This window comes from Ranitomeya variabilis, chromosome 3 (assembly GCF_051348905.1).
Source record: "Ranitomeya variabilis isolate aRanVar5 chromosome 3, aRanVar5.hap1, whole genome shotgun sequence".
NCBI classification, from domain to species: Eukaryota; Metazoa; Chordata; class Amphibia; order Anura; family Dendrobatidae; genus Ranitomeya; species Ranitomeya variabilis.
In genome coordinates, this window is record NC_135234.1 from 330,354,712 (window position 1) to 330,379,680 (window position 24,969).

Genomic DNA, 24,969 nt, shown 5'->3' on the forward strand with positions numbered 1-24,969 from the left:
ATGTCTACAACCAAAATTAGAAAAATGTCTCTGTCCAAAAATATATGGACCTAACTGTATAGACAGGAGTTAGTTCATACTGGTGTTGGTCATTCATCATTTGCTTTTGGTTTCTTAAATTAATATCTAAGTCTTCTCTCTTTTGTCATATTAGGTTAAAGTACTTTTTGTTAGAAATTTGTCTGCTACCGTAACAGAGGAGATTCTAGAAAAGGCCTTTACAGTATTTGGAAAGTTGGAGCGGGTGAAGAAACTGAAAGATTATGCTTTTGTGCACTTTGAAGAGAGGGATTCAGCAGTGAGGGTGAGAAGAGTATCTGTTTTATCAAACAAACACGTTTAAAACAAAGAAAATATTACCATAGCACATGAGCAAAAATGGTGTGGTTTGTGGTGAAAAAAAATAGACCTTCTTTCTAGCTATACTTATATTTATTAGAACCCTGTTCCTGTTCTGCTTTCTTAATTCAATAATCTGTAAGAAAAAATGTGCAGCTAGAAGCTATTGTCGGAGACTCGTTAGTGTATATTCTCCAATTTTCCCTTTATGGTCTTCAACAAGGGTATGTAAAGTATGTCATTGTGATATTTGATTAGAACGTTTAAAGGGGTTTTCCGATCTCCAAGATCTTGCCTTTTAAATGGTGGTGGGACCATCAGTTGTGTTGTGCAGAAGTCTGGTGGATACACAGCTGATAGTCCTACTGAATAGACTGTTAGAATTTGTATTATGGCAAGAAAAAAGCAGCTACGTAAAGAAAAACGAGTAGCCATCATTACTTTAAGAAATGAAGGTCAGTCAGTCCGAAAAATTGGGCAAACTTAGAAAGTGTCCCCAAGTGCAGTGGCAAAAACCATCAAGCGCTACAAGAAACTGGCTCACATGAGGACCTCCCCAGGAAAGGAAGACCAAGAGTCACCTCTGCTTCTGAGGATAAGTTTATTAGAGTCACCAGCCTCAGAAATCGCAGGTTAACAGCAGCTCAGATTAGAGACCAGGTCAATGCCACACAGAGTTCTTGCAGCAGACACATCTCTACAACAACTGTTAAGAGGAGACTTTGTGCAGCAGGCCTTAATGGTAAAATAGCTGCTAGGAAACCACTGCTAAGGACAGGCAACAAGCACAAGAGACTTGTTTGGGCTAAAGAACACAAGGAATGGACATTAGACCAGTGGAAATCTGTGCTTTGGTCTGATGAGTCCAAATTTGAGCTCTTTGGTTCCAACCACCGTGTTTTTGTGCGGCGCAGAAAAGGTGAACGGATGGACTTTACATGCCTGGTTCCCACCGTGAAGCATGAAGAAGGAGGTGTGATGGTGTGGGGGTGCTGTGCCGGTGACACTGTTGGGGATTTATTCAAAATTGAAGGCATACCGAACCAGCATGGCTACCACAGCATCTTGCAGCGGCATGCTAGTCCATCCGGTTTGCGTTTAGTTGGACCATCATTTATTTTTCAACAGGACAATGACCCCAAACACACCTCCAGGCTGTGTAAGGGCTATTTGACCAAGAAGGAGAGTGATGGGGTGCTACGCCAGATGACCTGGCCTCAAGAGTCACCAGACCTGAACCCAATCGAGATGGTTTAGGGTGAGCTGGACTGCAGAGTGAAGGAAAAAGGGCCAACAAGTGCTAAGCATCTCTGGGAACTCCTTCAAGATTGTTGGAAGACCATTTCCAGTGACTACCTCTTGAAGCTCATCAAGAGAATGCCAAGAGTGTGCAAAGCAGTCATCAAAGCAAAAGGTGGCTACTTTGAAGAACCTAGAATATAAGACATAATTTCAGTTGTTTCACACTGTTTTTGTGAAGTATATAATTCCACATGTGTTAATTCATAGTTTTGATGCCTTCAGTGTGAATGTACAATTGTTCCCTTCCCCCATGACGGCACACCTGAGAGAGGGGATCCGCCCAGACAGGACAGGAAATCCTACTGAAAATAAAAGGGCGGTACCTCTCTGTCTCTTAAGTTGGGTTTCCTGTCCTGACAGGGACCCTTGTGCTGAACACGGCGGTGATTCCACTTAAGCAGCTCCCATCCCGGCGTGGAAGAACAGGCAGCGCCTGTGCGTCGGAGCTCGGAGTCTGGATGTGCTGTCCGCGGGTCCTCCGGGGCTCTGCGTCCGAACGGGCGTCTGTTCAGCACGGTCGGATGGCCGGGTTCCTTCCGTGGCTGCCACACCGCCCTCCTCTCTGCCGTGTGGCGGCTGCTTTCGTGTCGCCCGCCCGGCGTCACGCGCAAGGCATGCTGGGAATGGGCGTGCCCGTGTGACGTCAGAGGCGGGTGCCGGATCCAAGATGGTGGCGCCCATGAAGAAAATGCCGGCCGGTGGATAGAGACTCCGGCGGCGCGGCAGAGCAGGGGAGGGGCCACTATTGGGCACCGGAGGAGGCGGGGAGTGCAGTGGATCCCCCATAAAAGGGGTGGTAACCACAGAAGACGCACTCGTGCCCAGAAACTTCACCATGGAAGTGGGGCAGCAAGAGCAGCAGCAGCCGCCATCACAGCAGCAGCAGGTTCTCTCGCCAGATATCTTGCCGAGCCACCAGCATACCAGGAGCAGCCGCTCAAGTGGTAGGAGCAGCAGTCGTCCTGTCCGGCAAGATTCGTCGGCGTCCAGGAGGGACGCTTCACGTGCATCTGTCCAGCCTCCAAACCCGGTACCCTTGATTGTCGGCGGTGGTGAGTGATCTACGTGAATGTCCATTTTTTTTCTGTTTGATCACTAGGGGTCCAGGAAGTCTAGCGGTAAAACAAAGAACCGAGTGTGCCCTTTGTAAAGACCCGCTTGCAGTTCAGTGGCAGAAGGATCTCTGTGCTGACTGCATTAACAAGCCATACAAGAGACCCCTAATTTTGCCACTAGCCTTAAAACCATAATACAGACAGAAGAGAGAGAAGACTCCTTAAAAATGGCCCTTAGTAAACCGAGAAGGAAAAGCCGTAAGGCGTCTACAGAGTCAGATGCCTCTCAGAGACAGGAAAGTAGTAAATCGTCCAGATCTCCCTCTACCTCCTCTGCCTCTATCCAGTCTTCAGATTCCTCCTCGGACAGTGATTCAGGAGGTCGTTCATGTTTTCCAGCTGAGGACGTAGATGTAGACAAATTAGTTAAAGCAGTTAGATCTGCAATGGGTCTTAAGGTGGAGAAGACACCTAGGTCACTAGAAGATGTCATGTTTGGTGGCTTAGGAGAGAAAAGGAAACGCACGTTTCCGGTCAATGCGAAAATCAAAGCATTAATTGAGAAAGAGTGGAAAAAACCTGAAAAAATGGGTGCTTTGCCCTCTTCATCCAAAAGGAGATATCCTTTTGAAGAAAAAGACTCTGAATCCTGGGCGAAGATCCCTAAAATTGACAGGGCAGTAGCCAAATGTTTAAAAAGATCGTCCCTTCCATTAGAAGACACGGGTGTTCTTAAAGACCCGCTTGATAAAGAAGCAGATAGTTTTCTGAGACATCTGGGAAGCCTCAGCGGGGGGCCTGAAGCCAGCAATTGCTGGGACATGTACGGCCCGTGCTCTAATGGTCTGGCTACAGCAGATAGAGGATCAGCTAAGGGACAAAGTACCCAGAAGCAACATCCTTGCAAATATATCTTTAGTGCAAGGAGCAGCAGCTTTCTTGTCAGACTCTTCTGCAGATTCCGCAAGATTAACAGCCAGAGCAGCGAGCTTGTCCAATGCGGCAAGAAGAGCCCTTTGGCTCAAGGGTTGTCCGGGGGATTTGCCATCTAAACATAAGCTGTGCTCCATTCCATGTGACGGCCAACTCCTTTTTGGGAAAAAACTAGAAGAGATCCTGGAACATGCAGGAGATAAAAATAAATGTTTTTCCCAATATCCCTAAAGATTCCATAAAACCTTTTTTTCGGAGAAGATATAACAGAGGTCGCCCCCCAGGGGAGAGGAAAAATTGGGACTTTAAGGATAAGAGAGGATCGGGCTATATGTTTAACCCCTTCATGACCAAGCCTATTTTGACCTTAATGACCTGGCCGTTTTTTGCAATTCTGACCATTGTCCCTTTATGAAGTAATAACTCAGGAACGCTTCAACGGATCCTAGCGGTTCTGAGATTGTGTTTTCGTGACATATTGGGCTTCATGTTAGTGGTATATTTAGGTCGATAATTTTTGCGTTTATTTGTGAAAATAGTGGAAATTTGGCTAAAATATTGAAAATTTCGCAATTTTTCAAATTTTGAATTTTTATTCTGTTAAACAAGAGAGTTATGTGACACAAAATAGTTAATAAATAACATTACCCCCATGTCTACTTTACATCAGCACAATTTTGGAAACAAATTTTTTTTTTTTGCTAGGAAGTTATAAGGGTTAAAATTTGACCAGCGATTTCTCATTTTTACAACGAAATTTACAAAACCATTTTTTTTTAGGGACCACCTCAAATTTGAAGTCAGTTTGAGGGGTCTATATGGCTGAAAATACCCAAAAGTGACACCATTCTAAAAACTGCACCCCTAAAGGTACTCAAAACCATATTCAAGAAGTTTATTAACCCTTCAGGTGCTTCACAGCAGCAGAAGCAACATGGAAGGAAAAAATGAACATTTAACTTTTTAGTCACAAAAATGATCTTTTAGCAACAATTTTTTTATTTTCCCAAGGGTAAAAAGAGAAACTGGACCCCAAACGTTATTGTACAATTTGTCCTGAGTACGCCGATACCCCATATGTGGGGGGGAACCACTGTTTGGGCGCACGACAGGGCTCGGAAGGGAAGGAGCGCCATTTGACTTTTTCAATGAAAAATTGGCTCCAATCTTTAGCGGACACCATGTCGCGTTTGGATAGCCCCTGTGTGCCTAAACATTGGAGCTCCCCCACAAGTGACCCCATTTTGGAAACTAGACCCCCCAAGGAACTTATCTAGATGCATAGTGAGCACTTTGAACCCCCATGTGCTTCACAAATTGATCCGTAAAAATGAAAAAGTACTCGTTTTCACAAAAAATTTCTTTTAGCCTCAATTTGTTCATTTCCACATGGGCAACAGGATAAAATGGATCCTAAAATTTATTGGGCAATTTCTCCTGAGTACACCGATACCTCACATGTGGGGGTAAACCACTGTTTGGGCACACAGCAGGGCTCGGAAGGGAAGGAGCGCCATTTGACTTTTGAATGAAAAATTATCTCCAATCATTAGCGGACACCATGTCACGTTTGGAGAGCCCCTGTGTGCCTTAACATTGGCGCTCCCCCACATGTGACACCATTTTGGAAACTAGACCCCCCATGGAACTAATCTAGATGTGCGGTGACCACTTTAAACCCCCAAGTGCTTCACAGAAGTTTATAACGCAGAGCCGTGAAAATAAAAAATCATTTTTCTTTCCTCAAAAATTATTTTTTAGCCCGCAATTTTTTATTTTCACAAGAGTAACATGAGAAATTGGACCCGAAAAGTTGTCCAGTTTGTCCTGAGTACGCTGATACCCCATATGTGGGGGTAAACCGTTTGGGCGCACTTCGGGGCTCGGAAGGGAAGTAGTGACGTTTTGAAATGCAGACTTTGATGGAATGGTCTGCGGGTGTCACGTTGCGTTTGCAGAGCCCCTGATGTGCCTAACAGTAGAAACCCCCCCACAAGTGACCTCATTTTGGAAACTAGACCCCCCCAAAGAACTTATCTAGATGTGCGGTGAGCACTTTGAACCCCCAAGTGCTTCACAGAAGTTTATAACGCAGAGCCGTGAAAAAAAAAAATAATTTTTCATTCCTCAAAAATTATGTTTTAGCAAGCAATTTTTTATTTTCGCAAGGGTAACAGGAGAAATTGGACCCCAATAATTGTTGCCCAGTTTGTCCTGAGTATGCTGGTACCCCATATGTGGGGGTAAACCACTGTTTGGGCGCACATCGGGGCTCGGAAGGGAGGGAGCACCATTTGACTTTTTGAACGCAAGATTGGCTGGAATCAATGGTGGCGCCATGTTGCGTTTGGAGACCCCTGATGTGCCTAAAAAGTGGAAACCCCTCAATTTTAACTCCAACACTAACCCCAACACACCCCTAACCCTAATCCCAACTCTAGCCATAACCCTAATCACAACCCTAACCCCAACACACCCCTAACCACAACCCTAGCCCCAACACACCCCTAACCCTAATTCCAACCCTAACCCTAATCCCAACCCTAATCCCAACCCTAACCACAACCCTAACCCCAACACACCCCTAACCACAAGCCTAATCTTAACCCTATTTCCAACCCTAGCCCTAATTCCAACCCTAACCCTAAGGCTATGTGCCCACGTTGCGGATTCGTGTAAGATTTTTCCGCACCATTTTTTAAAAATCCGCAGGTAAAAGGCACTGCGTTTTACCTGCGGATTTACCGCGGATTTCCAGTGTTTTTTGTGCGGATTTCAGCTGCGGATTCCTATTAAAGAACAGATGTAAAACGCTGCAGAATCCGCACAAAGAATTGACATGCTGCGGAAAATACAACACAGCGTTTCTGCGTGGTATTTTCCGCACCATGGGCACAGCGGATTTGGTTTTCCATAGGTTTACATGGTACTGTAAACCTGATGGAAAACTGCTACGAATCCGCAGCGGCCAATCCGTTGCAGATCCGCAGCCAAATCCGCACCGTGTGCACATAGCCTAATTCTAACCCTAGTTCTAACCCTAACCCTAGTTCTAACCCTAATTCTAACCCTAGCCTTAACCCTAGTGGAGAAAAAAATATTTTCTTTATTTTATTATTGTCCCTACCTATGGGGGTGATAAAGGGTGTGGGGGGGTCATTTACAATTTTTTTTTTTAATTTTGATCACTGTGATAGTTTTTATCACAGTGATCAAATATCACAGTGATCAAAATGTACCTGGAACGAATCTGCCAGCCGGCAGATTCGGCGGGCGCACTGCGCATGCGCCCGCCATTTTGGAAGATGGTGGCGCTCATGGAGAAGACGGATGGGCATCGGGAGGCTCGGTAAGTATAAGGGGTGGATCGGAGCACGGGGGGTGGATCGGAGCACGGGGGGTGGATCGGAGCACGGGGGGAGCAGACAGGAGGACGGGGGAGTGGACAGGAGGACGGAGGGGAGTACGGGACAGAACGGAGGACTGGGGAGGAGATTGGTGGCGGGGGGCACATCAGGGTTTCCAGCCATGGCTGATATTGCAGCATCGGCTATGGCTGGATTGTAATATTTCACCACTTTTCATAGGTGAAATATTACAAATTGCTCGGATTGGCTGTTTCACTTTCAACAGCCAATCAGAGCGATCGTAGCCATGGGGGGGCGAAGCCACCCCCCCTGAGCTGAAGTACCACTCCCCCTGTCCCTGTAGGTCGGGTGAAATTGGAGTTAACCCCTTTCACCCGACCTGCAGGGACGCGATCATTCTGTGACACAGCATATGTGTCACAGGTCGGATTGGCACCGACTTTCATGACTCATACGCTGTGTCACAGCTCGGGAAGGGGTTAAAGGGCCCTCTACATCAGCAAAAATATCCCCCCAATGACATTACGTCAGAAGTGGGAGGAAGAGTCTCCCTCTTCTTTCCGGCCTGGTTAAATATCTCCCCCAGTACCTGGTTCCTGAATATTATCAAAGACGGCCTAAAAATAAAATTCATCCGTCCACCCAGGCAAAACTTTATAATAACTCCCCGAAGAAGGTCCCAGCAGGAGCAATTTGCCCTGGAAACCGAGGTCTTGGGACTCATTCACAAAAAAGTTCTTCAGGAAGTCCAGACTCGGGAAGAAAGAGGCAGATTTTACTCCCCCCCCTCCCCCCCTCTTTTTAATCCAAAAACGGATGGCTCTTGGAGAACTATAATAAATCTAAGGAAGTTCAATCAATCGATAGACTCCATTTTGAAGGAGTAGTTCTCTATCAACACGACCATAAAACTTCTCTTCCAACACTGCTTCATGGCAGTAATAGACTTAAAAGATGCGTACTACCATATACCAATACATCAGGAATATCGGAAATACTTGAGAGTAGCTCTCTATATTCAGAATCAGGTAAAGCATTACCAATACACAGCCCTTCCATTCGGCCTGTCTACAGCCCCCAGGGTTTTCACCAAAGTAATGGTGGAAGTAATGTCATACCTCCGGACCCGGGATGTAGTAATTGTCCCATATCTGGACGATTTCCTTGTAATAGGAAGGTCAGAGTCCCACTGCACTCATCAAGTATCAGTGGTAACATCAACTCTAATGGAGCTGGGTTGGATAATAAATATCCCCAAGTCAAAATTACTACCAGTAAAACTACAGTCCTTCCTGGGGTTAATGCTGGACTCCGAGCGTCAGCTCTGCCTCCTTCCAGAAAACAAAGTACCCAAGATTATAAACCTGGCCACTACAGCAATACATCAACCAGCAATGACTCTAAGAAAGGCGATTTCCCTACTAGGCTTGTTAACCTCGTGTATTCCGGCAGTAGGATGGGCACAATTCCACCTAAGACAACTACAGTGGGAAGTTCTCTCAGCTCAAAGACTGTTAAGAGGGCATTTAGAAGGAAATCTGTCTCTCCCTGGGCATAAGGGATTCCCTAGTTTTGTGGATGGTGGAAGACCACCTGACAATGGGGGTCCACTGGCAAAATCCGGTCAAAGACATCATCACGACCGACGCAAGCGGTACAGGTTGGGGGGCTCACCTGAGGTCTCACTCAGTACAAGGAACCTGGTCCTTACTAGAAAGAAACTATGGGTCAAACAAAAAAGCTATGGGCAGTGGAAAAAGCCCTAAGACACTTTCTCCCTTTGCTCCGGGGCCGCCATACTCGAATCCTGATGGACAACCGAGCAGTGGTGGCGTATATCAATCATCAGGGGGGCCGAGGTCAAAAGGCCTCATGGAAGTATCAAATCTACTCTTTCAGTTGACGGAACAACACCTGTCATCCCTGACGGCACTACACATCAGGGGCATAGAAAACACACAAGCAGACTTCCTGAGTCGCAGAGGCTTAAGATAGGGGGAATGGTCCCTAAACCCCCAGATATTCCAACAAATAGTCCAAGCCTGGGGCACACCAGAAATACACTTGTTTGCCAACTCACACAACAAAAAAGTCAAAAAGTTCTGCTCCTTAAATCCAAGAGAACACCCTTTTGCAGTAGATGCCCTACGGATACCCTGGAAGTTCTCTCTGGCCTACTCATTCCCCCCGATAGTGATGATTCCAGCTGTGATCCGGAAGATCAAAGAGGATCAAGCGAAAATTATCCTCATAGCTCCATTCTGGCCAGGGAGACCATGGTTCTCCCTTCTAAGGCAGATGTTGGTAACGGACCCAGGGATTCTGCCAGAGGTTCCAGACCTGCTAACCCAGGGCCCAGTGAACCACTCTCAGGTGAAGGGCTTCCATCTGGTAGCCTGGAATTTGAGAGGGCGTTACTAAGTCGCCAAGGATTCTCACCTGGTTTAATCTCCACCCTATTGAAAAGCAGAAAACCCATAACCTCTAGGATCTATGGTAGGACATGGAAAAAATTTCTTAACTTCCTGGGTGAACCATTGGGGGAAGTGGCTCCAGTGGGTCCTATCCTAGAATTTCTGCAAGCAGGATTACATCTTGGGTAGCAACCAGCACCCTTAAAGTTCAGGTTTCAGCCTTGGGGGCCCTATATAACTGTAATCTTGCCTCAAATAGATGGGTTTTGCGATTCAGAACATCTTGTAGTAGATCTCGACCGGTCGTTATCCCAAAAATCCCTCCTTGGGATCTAAATTTAGTTTTAGAAGCCCTAACTAAAGACCCTTTTGAGCCCTTACAGGAGTCCTCACCTAAGTTACATACCCTTAAAACAGTTCTACTACTAGCCTTAACATCGGCACGTAGGGTAAGTGATTTACAGGCCCTGTCAATATGCCCTCCTTATACTCAGATTTTTGATGACAGGATCGTTCTAAGACCAGACTTGGCGTATCTCCCCAAAGTGGTTCAAAAGTTCCATAGGAGTCAAGAGATTACTTTACCATCATTCTGTAGTAATCCAAGTAATCCAGGGGAACAAAAGTTCCACATGCTAGATGTAAGAAGATCTATGTTACAATACATATCTATGACTAGTCAGTGGAGGAAAGACCAAACCCTATTCGTAGCCTTTCAGGGTAGCAAAAAAAGGGTGTGGGGTAGCTAAAAGTACTATTGCTAGATGGATCAGGGAGGCCATTAGTTTATCCTACTCTGCGGGTGGCACTCTGGTTCCTGAAGGCATCAAGGCTCACTCCACCAGAGCCGTGGCTACCTCCTGGGCAGAAAAGGCCGAGGTATCAATTGATCAAATTTGCAAGGCCGCTACCTGGTCCTCACCCTCAACTTTTTTTCAAGCACTACCGGCTAGATCTTTCTTCCTCTGCTGACCTAACCTTTGGTAGAAGGGTACTACAAGCGGTGGTCCCTCTCTAAGGTTTCATTCTACAAAAGTCTCTCAGGTGTGCCGTCATGGGGGAAGGGAAAACACCAAGGTTACCGGTAGCAGGTTTTTTTTCCGGAACCCATGACGGCACCCATATATTCCCCCCCTTTATCACCCTTTCAGTGTGCACTATTTCTTTGGGTACTTCTTTAGTTAATATGATGTGGTAATGGATTGCCACGTATACTAACCAGGGGGGCCTCTCATGCTCTGAAAACCAACTGAAGCGACAGAGGTACCGCCCTTTTATTTTCAGTAGGATTTCCTGTCCTGACTGGGCGGATCCCCTCTCTCAGGTTTGCCGTCATGTGTTCCGGATAAACCGGCTACCGGTAAGTAACCTTGGTGTTCCTAGTCATGAAAATACAGAAAAATCTTTAATCAGGTGTGTCCAAACTTTTGGTCTGTACTGTAGATGTTAATAGTATGTCCTCTGTCGGGTTGTGATGTCCATACAGCTCATGAGCATCAGAAGACACCTGCCTGCAACAGCAATAACCAGAGCTTGATCTGTTTACTCCGATTAACTATTTAATTGTCACCATCTATCACGACCGCTTCATTAAATGACTTGATTGATTGTGTGTATATGCTTTGGCATCCCTCATGATTACATCATGCCAATGGGTTGTCATGGCAGCCCATGGGAGTGGAGAGCATTGAATATTCATTCTCTTTAATAGCGGCCACATGTGATCGCCCAGCAGCTGCAGGAAGCCGTCGTCTGCAGCCAGCAGTATGCCCGCTTTTAACGAGAAATGAATATTCAGTGCTCCCCATGCCCATAGTCCCTTTTGCCTCTTCGCGCTGGCTTCAGTGCATAGAGGTCGGAGGGACTATGGGCGTGGGGAGCAGTGAATATTCATTTCTCTTTAACAGTGGGCACAGTGGTTAGCCACAGCCGCTGGCTAGTGCCTCCTGTGACCTGCTGCTCCCTCACCTCCCCATCCACAGCAGGTACATCCAGATTATAAGAGACACACCCCATTTTTCTTAAAACTTTTGGAGGAAAAAAGTGCTTCTTTAGTCTGCAAAATGTTAGTTTATTTATTGCTGTCATCTTACTGACCTGGAAATCACACACTAAGCACACTGGGAGTCAAGCCCACTGATCAAATATTGATGACCTACACTATAGATAGAACATTCAATAGTAATTGCCAAAAAAATACCAACCTTTTGTATGCTGTTTGTGGTTTTAGCTACATAGTTTGCTAAAGTCTGTAAATGTCCTTGCTTCTGGGCAGGCTATGGATGAAATGAATGGAACAGACCTGGAGGGTGAAGAAATAGAAATAGTACTAGCAAAACCCCCAGATAAGAAGAGAAAAGAGCGACAGGCTGCCCGACAGGCGTCTCGTGGTACTTTGTGAGTATTTTAGCTAGCTCTACAATTCTTAAAGGGAATGAGTCATCAGGCAATGACCTATTGTTTACATCATTTTTTTTTTTTGTTTGAAAAATATTTTTCTAAAATACTATTATGATCTATATTAAAAAAAATAAATAAAACAAAATATTTCATTTTTCATACTGGGGCTATTCTAGGCTTGTACATCTTGTATTATGAAATCAAAATGTACTTTAGCCAGCAGTACACTTAGGCCGGGGTCTCTCGCATCAATACCCGGCACTGCCGGCGGCACTCGGGACCGGAGCGTGTGGCTGCATGTATGTATGTAGGTCCAGAGTGCCGGCGGCAGTGCCAGGTATTGATGCAAGAGACTTGTGCTAGTTTCTTGCATTGCACTTGCAGTTGTGACCCCGGCCTTACTCAGATTCTTTCTTTTGTACTGAAGCATCTAATGAGTTTGTGCAAAGGTCATTGTGAAGAGGGGGGTCTTAGGGTCAGCTCCGACATCACGTATAGTGAATGGTAGATTAGGTGTCATCTGCTGTATATAGAGGTGTTGCCTGTCAGGGTAATCTTGCTTGTGATTATACTGACCCTTCAGAAAAATGTCTGAAAGGGATAGGAAATATGAGTATAGAATATCCCCAATGGCAAGTGTGAAAATTGCAATAATTACTGTTTTTATTTTACTAATAATCTTGATATGAAGAAAAAAAATGCTGAAAATGTAAAAAGAAATGTGTAACATATAAAGGCATGGCTTAAGGCCCCGTCTCACATAGCGAGATCGCTAGCGAGATCGCTGCTGAGTCACTAGTTTTGTGACGCAACAGCGACCTCAGTAGCGATCTCGCTATGTGTGACACGTACCAGCGATCAGGCCTCTGCTGTGAGATCGCTGGTCGTGTCGGAATGGCCTGGACCGTTTTTTGGTCGTTGAGGTCCTGCTGACATCGCTGAATCGGTGTGTGTGACACCGATCCAGCGATGTCCTCACTGGTAACCAGGGTAAACATTGGGTTACTAAGCGCAGGGCCGCGCTTAGTAACCCGATGTTTACACCCTGGTTACCAGCGTAAATGTAAAAAAAAACAAACACTACATACTCGCCATCTGATGTCCGTCAGGTCCCTTGCCGTCTGCTTCCTGCTCGGACTGAGATCCGGCCGTACAGTGAGAGCACAGCACAGCAGTGACGTCACCGCTGCGCTCTGCTCTCACTGTACGGCGGCTCAGTCAGAGCAGGAAGCAGACGGCAAGGGACCTGACGGACACCGAAAGGCGAGTATGTACTGTTTGTTTTTTTTTGGTAACCAGGGTAAACATCGGGTTACTAAGCGCGGCCCATGTTTACCCTGGTTACCCGGGTTCTGCAGGGGGACTTCGGCATCGTTGAAGACAATTTCAACGATGCCGAAGTTGTTCCCCTGATCGTTGGTCGCTGGAGAGAGCTGTCTGTGTGACAGCTCCCCAGCGACCACACAACGACTTACCAACGATCACGGCCAGGTCGTATCGCTGGTCGTGATCCTTGGTAAATCGCTATGTGAGACGGGGCCTTTAGAGGTTGTCCACTACCTTGTACTGGTTATGGGTTTTACCATAAATGCTGAAGGATAATGTCCTTAGATAACTACATATACCTTTTCTGCCAAGTTTCATGTTTTATGCCTCTTTGCTTCAATTCCTGTGCCCTGCACCAGATCTGTTCCTCCTCAGAATCTTCTTCTCCCTTATTACTACATTTCCCATCATTCCTTATGCTGGGCTGTAAGCCAGCAGTGAGCACAGACCTGTATCTGTGCCTAAACCTCACCCACCCCTCATGTCACACACATCATCTGTGACCTCCTGTACTGCACTGCAGGGAATATTAGTATTGCCAAAGCACAATTTCATCAGGTCAGAAGTGGCAATTTTTGCTTTTATTTTATTCCCACTTCTCCCACTGAGTATTATGGGTTTGTTTTATTGTAAAATCCGCTATAGGTATGGGTCTTTATATTTAGTGCTGTTTTATGGCTTTGTACCAAGGCTCCTGGTTCACAGAATTCTCTTTAGGCTGCTCTGCTTGATTAGCCTGTGAGTACTTACACCCTTGGTAAAGACTGTAAAGAGGCCCATATCTTTGGAATCGGGTGGCACATTTACACTCCAAAAAAAAAAAAACTGGAATGGTGCTTTAAATCTAAGTGTTAAATGTAAGTCCCTTGTCTCATACTCTCCTTTTGGCGTTTTCATCTCTTTTCGCTGCCACTCCAGTCCATCTCCAGTGAACAGTGAGCTGCTTGCAGCTTCAGTGTTTCACGGAGTTTCATAGGGATCACTTTCCAATACAAGTCTGAGAGCCTCCTTGAGGCCTTCTTCTGGCTCTCAGACTTGGGCCGGCATCACACTCAGCGTATGAAAATACGGTCTGTTTTTTACGGCCGTAATACGCAGAAATGTTCCCAAAATAGTGATCCGTATGTCATCCGTAGGCAGGGTGTGGCAGCGTATTTTGCGCATGGCATCCTCCGTATGTAATCCGTATGGCATCCGTACTGCGATATTTACTCGCAGGCTTGCAAATCCGACATCTGATGGATTTATGGGCTCAAATGTTCGTTAAAACATATATACAGTCTCTCTCTCTCTCTCTCTCTCTCTCTCTCTCTCTCTCTCTCTATATCTATATATATATATATATATATATATATATATATATATATATATATATATATATATACATGCATACATACATATACTGTATTTATATTTAATTCAGCGCGAGATAGCACAAAAGCCGGTAATTCAATTGCCAGCTTTTGCTATCCCCTTCACAAACCCGACAGGATATGAGACATGGTTTACATACAGTAAACCATCTCATATCCCTTTTTTTTTTTTTTTTGCATATTCCACACTACTAATGTTAGTAGTGTGTATGTGCAAAATTTGGGCGCTGTAGCTTGAAAAATAAATGGTTATATCGCGGAAAAAATTGGCGTGGGCTCCCACACAATTTTCTCCGCCAGAGTGGTAAAGCCAGTGACTGAGGGCAGATATTAATAGCCTAGAGAGGGTCCATGGTTATTGCCCCCCCCCCCTGGCTAAAAACATCTGCCCCCAGCCACCCCAGAAAAGGCACATCTGTAAGATGCGCCTATTCTGGCACTTGGCCACTCTCTTCTCACTCCCGTGTAGCTGTGGGATATGGGTTAATGTCACCTTGCTATTGTAAGGTGACATTAAGCCAGATTAATAATGGAGAGGCGTCAATTATGACACCTATACATCCAATAGTACGAAATGGTTAATAAAACACACATTATTACAAAGTGCTTTAATGAAATAAAGACACAGGGTATTTAAAATATTTTATTATACTCTTAATCCACCTGAAGACCCGCCCGCGCCCATTGCGGGCATATGTCAGCTGTTAAAAACAGCTGACATGTCACGGCTTTGAGGTGGGCTCACCGCCGGAGCCCACCCCAAAGCGGGGAATACTGCCAGCTGACCTACTATTCCATCAGCTGGCAGAAAGGGGTTAGGCTACGTTCACATTTGCGGTCAGCGCCGCAGCATCGGGCGCCGCAGCGGCGCCGCATGCGTCATGCGCCCCTATATTTAACATGGGGGCGCATGGACATGCGTTGTTCTGCGTTTTGCGCCGCATGGCCGCAAGCGTTGGACGCAAGAAACGCATCAAGTTGCATTTTTTTTGCATCCAACTTTCGGCCAAAAACGACGCATGCGGCGCAAAACGCAGCGTTTTAGCGTGCGTTTTGCCGTGTTTTTGTTTGCGTTGTGCGCTGCGGCGCCGACGCTGCGGCGCACAACGCAAATGTGAACGTAGCCTTAGTTAGCCTTATTGGCACATATCACATTTTTCTATGTGCACACGTTGCGGATTTACTGCAGATCCGCAGCGTTTATTTTTCGCTCAGAAACGCTGCAGATCCGCAAAGTGATTTATAGTACAGTGTAAATCAATAGGAAAAAAAAAATGCTGTGCTAATGGTGCGGAAAATTCAGCACAGGAAACGCAGCGGATAGAAAGAAGGAGCATGTCACTACTTTTGTGCGGATCTGCAGCTTTTCTGCACCTTTCCATTATAGAAATCCGCAGGGGTAAAAAAACCGCATTGAATTCGCAGGAAAAACCCACAAAATCCACAAGAAAACGCGTCAAATCTGCACCTGTATTTTCTGCCAGGAGATGCAGATTTTGTGCAGAAAATTCTGCACCCAAATTTGCAACGTGTGCCCATAGCCTAAGAGTAGTGTTAAGATGCATCGATAATGTGTCACATAAGCTAAGCAGGCGTCGGGTTCACATTTGTGTTCATGAGGGCTGCGGATGGCTGCGTTCTTCCTCCCTGACATTCCGCCTACTTCTGTATGCATCCTGCGTTTCCCTGCGTACCTATCTTTAACATTGAGTATGCAGGGACATGCGTTGTATGCGGATGCATCCACATGCGAAGATTTGACGTGTGCAGCGACCGCACGAAAATGCAAAATTTTGCATACCCCGCATACAACGCATATCACTGCGTACCCAATGTTAAAGATAGGTACGCAGGGAAACGCAGGACGCATACAGAAGTAGGCAGAGGGTAGGCGGAGTTTCAGGGAAGAAGAATGGAGGAAGTATGCAGCCTTCCTGAACGCAAATGTGAACCCGGCCTTAAAGTGAAGCTGTCAGGTGTTTGCTATGTAATCTGAAAATTGCATGCTGTAGAGGTTATTACACAGATTTCAGTGATGCCTCTCTTATCAAGCATGTGCTTTTGTTTCCTTAGTGATTGTTTTAGCACCAGTATCTCATCATTGCTGTGACTAGCTGGTCAGGTGAGCACTGGTTCCAGACACCCCCTCCTGTGATAGGCAGTTCACTGTCTACGGACATTATATATACAAAGTCTGGTGTGGGCAGGGACTGCTATCTCAACTCTGCTTCATTGCTAAATGTAAGGGTATGTGCACACGTCAGGATTTCTTGCAGAAATTTCCTGAAGAAAACCGGAAATTTTCTGCAAGAAATCCGCATTTTTTTTTTTTTGCGTTTTTTCCCCGTTTTTTTCGCGTTCTTTTTTTTAGCATTTTGCAACCGTAATTAGCTTGCAGAATGCTAGTTTTCCAAGCGATCTGTAGCATCGCTTGGAAAACTGATTGACAGGTTGGTCACACTTGTCAAACATAGTTTTTTATTTTAATTTTTTTTTTTTTTTTTTACCAATTATATGGTGCCCAGTCCGTGGAGGAGAGTCTCCTCTCCTCCACCCTGGGTACCAATCGCACATGATCTGCTTACTTCCCGCATGGTGGGCATAGCCACATGCGGAAAGTAAGCAGATCAATGCATTCCTAGGTGTGCGGAATCCCCGCAATTCCGCAAATTTAATGAACATGTTGCATTTTTTTCCGCGATGCGATTTTTTTCGCGGAAAAAAATGCAACATTTGCACAAGAAATGCGGAATACACTGAAAATAATGGGAGGCATATGTAAGCGTTTTTTCCGCGTTTTTTCCGCGTTTTTTTCCGCGTTTTTTCCGCGTTTTTATTGCGTTTTTATCACGTTTTTATAGCGAAAAAAACACTAAAAATACTGAACGGGTGCACATGGCCTAAAGGCTCTGTGTCAGAGCAGCTGCAGCCAGTAATCTAAGTGATACATTGTTGGATTCATCTGGTCTTTGTCTGCATATTAATATAATCAAAAGCACCACCATATGTTGAGGCCGAGAGCACTGTGTACCAGCTCTCCCAAAATGATGAAAAGATATAAATTCAACTGGATCGCTCCAAATAGATACTAACAAAACAGAAAAATAGAGCAAAAATGTCCCAAACAACATTATAGAAGTATAAAAAGGTTCATTTATTGAGAAAATCTCATACAAAAAGTCATTTAAATATACCTAATATATATCAAGGAATTTTGGCCGGAGGAGATCTGCAGATATGCAGGACTGAGGGAGAACAATACTATATACCCCAGGGAAGCAAATATGTAACGCACAAAAGAGAAAGATCTGCTGGCTTTAAACAATCAAAACAAACCATAATACCTCAGTGAATTATAAGCCAGTTCAGACCAAAAATAAATCCAAAGGTGTGCTTACCCATTATTAGTCAGGGGAATGCCCCCACCTCGCCCTGCAGCCCCTGACGCGCGTTTCGCGTTTCAGCTTTTTCAAAAGGGGGTTAACAACAAATCCATCTGTTTAGTTTATATATCCGGCAAGCCAGAAGTGCAGCCGGCAAGCGGCGCACACGCACTGGTACCCAGGATGCGCCATCACTGCAGCCGTCATAGAGGAGCGCTCATGTGGGCGGAAATCTGCCACATGACGTCAAGTGACATGCGCACTCCTCATCTATTGATAGCTGCAGCGAGGACTGACCTAAAGGGCAAACAGTGCACGCGCGGACAGATGGCAACCATTTTAAAGAAGACCACAAGTGCGGCCATATCCAGCACAACACATTAAAAGACAAGGACCTCTTCCACACCGCCTAAACCTCATAAACATTATATACATATGTGACCAGTGCTATATATATCATTATAACAAAAATAGCAAACATAATATAGAACACTACTCCATAGTCATCTTTAGATATAATATCAGTGACAATGGTACAAATATTGTGTGTATGACATCACAAACTATATAATCCATACAAGTGAGAAAAGAAAAATGATTTTAGGAGATTTTCTGCGTTTTCTTAGAATCTCTACATAGAACTAGAATATAGACGTAATTAAAGTGACAATAGTGCAAATGTTATATTAAAGTGACAATAGTGCAAATATTATATATTACTGCAAATTTCATAACAGATATAAATAAAAAGTGACCTGAGAGATTTTCTTCATTTTCAAAAATTTCCTTATCAGGGAAGACGAATCCATCCTGTGTCATATGGCATCTAACACTGTGGCATCTTGGCATAATAAAAACAAAACTACAAAAGACAGACAAAAATTAATGCATAAAATATTAAAAATGATAGTTACCAGACTCGTTATAGAGAGAGGAGGGACTGATATATTTAACGTTATATATCTTATTAGATTCCACTTACAAGGGACGAAAAAGTGCTAATATCAAAAAGAGGATAGATTAGCGCCAAGTCACAGGAAGGGAACAAAACTCAACTTCTCGTTGAGTCCCTTCGGGGCCTTAGTGTCAAGAGTGACAATCCATTTACATTCATGTTGCGCCAAAATTTGGGCCAAGTTGCCACTTCTGGTACCTCCATGTATTTTGTCAATATCTTGTACCCTCAAGCCACTAGGATCGGATCTGTGACACACCCGAAAATGCTTCGGCAGTGTCTTCAAACTAGATATATCCATCACCTTTCGCAGCCTCAATATCCCGTACGTGTTCGCGTGTCCTAACTTTCAGTTCTCTAGATGCGAGACCCACATAAATGAGGGAGCAGGGGCAAGTAGCGTAATAAACTACAAATGTAGTATTACATGAAATAAATTCGCTAATTTTAAATTCCCTGCTCCCATCAGACGTTCTAAGATTATGTGCACACGATGCGGTAAACGCTGCGGATCCACAGCGTTTCCGCAGCTGCGGGTCCGAAGCAGGTTCCCATGAGTTTACAGTTCAGTGTAAACCTATGGGAAACAAAAAACGCTGTGCACATGCTGCAGAAAAAAATATGCGGAAGCACAGCGGTTTACATTCCGCAGCATGTCACTTCGTTCTGCAGATTCCACAGCGGTTTTACAGCTGCCCCTATAGAAAACCGCAGTTGGAAAACCGCGGTAAATCCGCAGCGGTTTTGCACTGCGGATTTATCAAATCTGCTGCGGAAAAATCCGCAGTGGACCAGAATGTGTGCACATAGCCTAAAAGTCCCACATCTTAGAATGCTAGGGCACGCGACACAAGAACCGCAGGGGAAGCAACCCTTTCTAGGGCTGCCCACATTAAAAGGATTTTGTTTTTTTACCACATAGTGACTCCTCTCTAGATTGTCTTTTAAATTTCTTCCCCTGCGCTGTGTCATTAATGGAAATTTAGTTAAATGCAGCCACAAAGCAGTGTCAGTATGTAGAATGGACCAATGTTTTAGTATCTCACGGATACGATCCCAGTGACAATTAGAGGTGGAGATGAATCTGACCTCGGATCCAGCATCAGAGCTGGATTTCTTAGATTGTATCAGCAAATCTTCCCTTCGTGATGACTTGGCCCGTCTATATCCTGCCTTGCCCCTGGCCTCGAAACGCTCAGTCAAAATGGCTGCCTGTCTCTCGAAGCGGGCGTCTGTAGAGCATACCCGCCTGTTCCTCAAGAACTGTCCAACTGGGATGGCCTTAATCATTGAGTAATTGTGTGCCGAGGAGGCATGTAACAAAGAGTTCACAGATGTCTCCTTACGAAATTAGTCGGTCTCAATGGAGCCATCCTCAGCAACATGCACAGTCATATCCAGAAAATCAGTTTTAATTTGAAGTTCACATATACATGGCATTTGAATAAAAGTATTATCATTACGCTCCTGCATAAATTTGCTTAGGCTCGTCTCGTCACGTCACCGTTCCAAATCATTAGGACATCATCGATGTAACGAAACCAGCCCACCACCAGGTCCGAGGCATGTGCCCTGTCGCCCTGGAAAATGCGCCTCTCCCAGTAGCCCAAAAACAGATTTGCATACGACGGGGCACATGCCGTGCCCATCGCAGTACCCTGTGTCTGCAAATAAAACTTGTCCTTGAAAACAAAATAGTTGTGGGTCAAAACAAACTCCAGTAACTCCAGAACAAATTCAGAAAAATTACCATCCCAGTTGGTTGCCTCAAGGAAGAAGCGGGCCACCCTGAGCCCATCATCATGCCTGATAGATGTATATAATGACTCAATATCAATAGCTACCAGAATCATACCCGCCTCAAGAAACACTGTCAACTCTCCTTAATACATAAGTCGTGTCTGACATAGGAGGAGAGTGTCTCCACTAGGGGTTTGAGATAGAAGTCAATAACTTTACATACATTATAACACAACCTCCCCTATGCCAGAAACAATTGGCTGACCAGGTGGATTTATGTTGTTGTGCACCTTGGGCAGGAGATAGAGTGTAGCAACTTTGTGAAACTTGGGCAGAGGCCCATCCAGGACCTTTTTTTGGAACAAAACCTGACTCGCTGGGCAGTGACAAAATTGACTCCAATTTACTAGAAAATTGATCGGATCTAATATATACATACATATATATACATACATATATATATATATATATATATATATATATATATATATATATATATATATATATATATATATATATATATATATATACACACACACACACACACACACACACACACACACACACACACACACACACACACACACACACACACACACATACACATACACACACACATATATATATATATATATATATATACATACATATACACACACCGTATTTTCTGGCATATAAGACGACTGGGCGTATAAGACGACCCCCCAACTTTTCCAGTTAAAATATGAAATCTTTTTAAGTCGGGGGTCTTCTTATATGCCGTATGTCGTCTTATAGGGCCGGTGACTAATGTGCCTTTTGGGGTGGGGAGTGGTCCCGATGACGAAGAGAGGGGGCATCTCGCAGGAAAGTGTGAGTGGAGTAGCCCCCTGTTACCTTATTGCGGCAGCGTGGGGGTCTCTGTGCTGGGGAGCGGCGGCTCCTCATTGCGGTAGTATAGGGTTCCTGTGCTGGGAGCGGCAGCTCCTCTTCGTACCGTGGGTGCTGTGGGGCGGTGCATCTTCTTGCAGCTTCTGGGCTCCTCCGGCATCTCCTCAAGGCCCGGAGGCACCGGCAGCTCCATTGCTGTGATGCGGTGGCCTCCGGGAAAATGGCCTCTGGGGGCGGCGCATGCTCAGATTCAGATCTCGTCCCGAGATCTCGGGAGACGAGATCTGAATCTGAGCATGCGCTGACCCCAGCGGCCATTTTCCCGGAGGCCACCGCATCGTAATAATGGAGCTGCCGGTGCCTCCGGGCCTTGCGGAGATGCCGGAGGAGCCCCGACGCTGCAAGAAGATGCACCGCTCCACAGCACAGAGCCCCCACGGCACGAAGAGGAGCTGCCGTTCCCAGCACAGGAACCATATGCTACCGCAATGAGGAGCCGCCGCTCCCCAGCACAGAGACCCCCACGCTGCCGCAATGAGGTAACGGGGCTACTCCACTCACACTTTCCTGTGAGACTCCCCCTCTCTTCGTCATCGGGACCACTCCCCCCCACCCACCATATGCACATTTGTCTGTACCCGGCGTATAAGACGACCCCCGACTTTTAAGAAGATTTTGAGGGGTTAAAAAGTTGTCTTATACGCCGGAAAATACGGCGTGTGTGTGTATGTGTGTGTATATATACAGGTCCTTCTCAAAAAATTAGCATATAGTGTTACATTTCATTATTTACCATAATGTAATGATTACAATTAAACTTTCATATATTATAGATTCATTATCCACCAACTGAAATTTGTCAGGTCTTTTATTGTTTTAATACTGATGATTTTGGCCTACAACTCCTGATAACCCAAAAAACCTGTCTCAATAAATTAGCATATTTCAACCGTCCAATCAAATAAAAGTGTTTTTTAATAACAAACAAAAAAACCATCAAATAATAATGTTCAGTTATGCACTCAATACTTGGTCGGGAATCCTTTGGCAGAAATGACTGCTTCAATGCGGCGTGGCATGGAGGCAATCAGCCTGTGACACTGCTGAGATGTTATGGAGGCTCAGGATGCTTCAATAGCGGCCTTAAGCTCATCCAGAGTGTTGGGTCTTGCGTCTCTCAACTTTCTCTTCACAATATCCCACATATTCTCTATGGGGTTCTGGTCAGGAGAGTTGGCAGGCCAATTGAGCACCGTAATACCATGGTCAGTAAACCATTTACCAGTGGTTTTGGCACTGTGAGCAAGTGCCAGGAAGCATGAAGTGCTCCAAAATCTCCTGATAGCTAGCTGCATTGACCCTGCCCTTGATGAAACACAGTGGACCAACACCAGCAGCTGACCTGGCACCCCACACCATCACTGACTGGGTACTTGACACTGGACTTCAGGCATTTTGGCATTTCCTTCTCCCCAGTCTTCCTCCAGACTCTGGCACCTTGATTTCCGAATGACATGCAAAATTTGCTTTCATCAGAAAAAAGTACTTGGGACCACTTAGCAACAGTCCAGTGCTGCTTCTCTGTAGCCCAGGTCAGGCGCTTCTGCCGCTGTTTATGGTTCAAAAGTGGCTTTACCTGGGGAATGCGGCACCTGTAGCCCATTTCCTGCACACGCCTGTGCACGGTGGCTCTGGATGTTTCCACACCAGGCTCAGTCCACTGCTTCCTCAGGTTCCCCATGGTCTGGAATCGGTCCTTCTCCACAATCTTCCTCAGGGTCCGGTCACCTCTTCTCGTTGTACAGCGTTTTCTGCCACATTGTTTCCTTCCAACAGACTTACCATTGAGGTGCCTTGATACAGCACTCTGGGAACAGCCTATTTGTTGAGAAATTTCTTTCTGGGTCTTACCCTCTTGCTTGAGGGTGTCAATGATGGCCTTCTTGACATCTGTCAGGTCGCTAGTCTTACCCATGATGGGGGTTTTGAGTAATGAACCAGGCAGGGAGTTTTTAAAAGCCTCAGGTATCTTTTGCATGTGTTTAGAGTTAATTAGTTGATTCAGAAGATTAGGGTAATAGGTCGTTTAGAGAACCTTTTCTTGATATGCTAATTTATTGAGACAGGTTTTTTGGGTTATCAGGAGTTGTAGGCCAAAATCATCAGTATTAAAACAATAAAAGACCTGACAAATTTCAGTTGGTGGATAATGAATCTATAATCTATGAAAGTTTAATTGTAATCATTACATTATGGTAAATAATGAAATTTAACACTATATGCTAATTTTTTGAGAAGGACCTGTATATATATATCTGAGTAGAATCTATCGGCAATCCAGTAGATGCTACTGAGCAGGCTTCGCCACCATCTTGGTTGAGACAAAAACATGTATTTTCCTCTAGCAAAATGGCAGTGATGCCTGCGCAGCATCATCTATTGTATTCTGAATTATGCTACCATGCAGGCACGGCCATAGCCATTTTGAGAAATACATTTCTTAAAAAAAAAAAAATTGGTTCGCAAAATAAAAAGAATATATGGAAATTATACATCCGATCATGCTACAGCGCCGGCGCCTGCATGATGAATGTAGTTTTTTTTTTTCCAAACAATATGATATACAGATTCAGATCCTCTCATCTCTTGGCATCACAGACTTGGCCCTATCCTGGATCTCGTCATATCTGACAGACCGAACATTCAGTGTCTCCCTTCCCCAAGCCACCTCCTCACTTCGCCCCTTGCCTGTCGGTGTTCCTCAAGGCTCTGTTCTAGGACCCCGACTCTTCTCCATCTACACCTTCGGTCTGGGACAACTCATAGAATCCCACGGTATGCAATACCATCCCTACGCCGATGACACACAGATCTACCTATCCGGACCTGACCTCACCTCCTTACCAAAATCCCACACGGTCTGTCTGCTATTTCAGCCGCCTTCTCCTCTCGCATTCTAAAACTGAACATGGACAAAACGGAATGCATCATCTTTCCCCCATCTCACTCTACCCCTCCACCAGACCTATCCATCAATGTCAATGGCTGCTCACTTTCCCCAGTCCCACACGCCCGGTGCCTCAGAGTGATCCTAGACTCTGCCCTCTTTCAAGCCACATATCCAAGCCCATTCCTTGACCGCGACACCACAAAAACACTAGTGCATGCCCTTATCTCCCGCCTTGACTACTGCAACCTCCTTTCTCTGGCCTCCCCTCTAGCACTCTGGCACCACTACAATCCATCCTACACTCTGCTGCCCGACTAATCTACCTGTCTCCCCGATATTTCCCAGCCTCTTTCCTATGCCAAGCCCTTCACTGGCTTCCTATCGCCCAGAGACTCCAGTTTAAAACCCTCACAATGACATACAAAGCCATCCACAATCTATCTCCTCCATAAATCTTCGACATGATCTCCCTTTACTTACCTTCATGCAACCTCCGATCCTCTCAAGATCTCCTTCTCTACTCCCCTCTCATCTCTTCTTCCCACAACCGCATCCAAGACT

The 24,969-nt window shown here is 45.3% G+C and overlaps 1 protein-coding gene across 1 annotated transcript in view; it reads left to right on the forward strand.

The window, feature by feature from the left end:
- LOC143815950 (heterogeneous nuclear ribonucleoprotein R-like) overlaps positions 1-24,969 on the forward strand; it is a 153,147-nt gene that overhangs the window by 109,410 nt on the left and 18,768 nt on the right. Inside the window, exons 7-8 of the mRNA XM_077295782.1 lie at positions 155-304; positions 11,687-11,808. Of these exons, the coding sequence (XP_077151897.1) occupies positions 155-304; positions 11,687-11,808 (272 nt within the window). The remainder of the gene's footprint in view (positions 1-154; positions 305-11,686; positions 11,809-24,969) is intronic.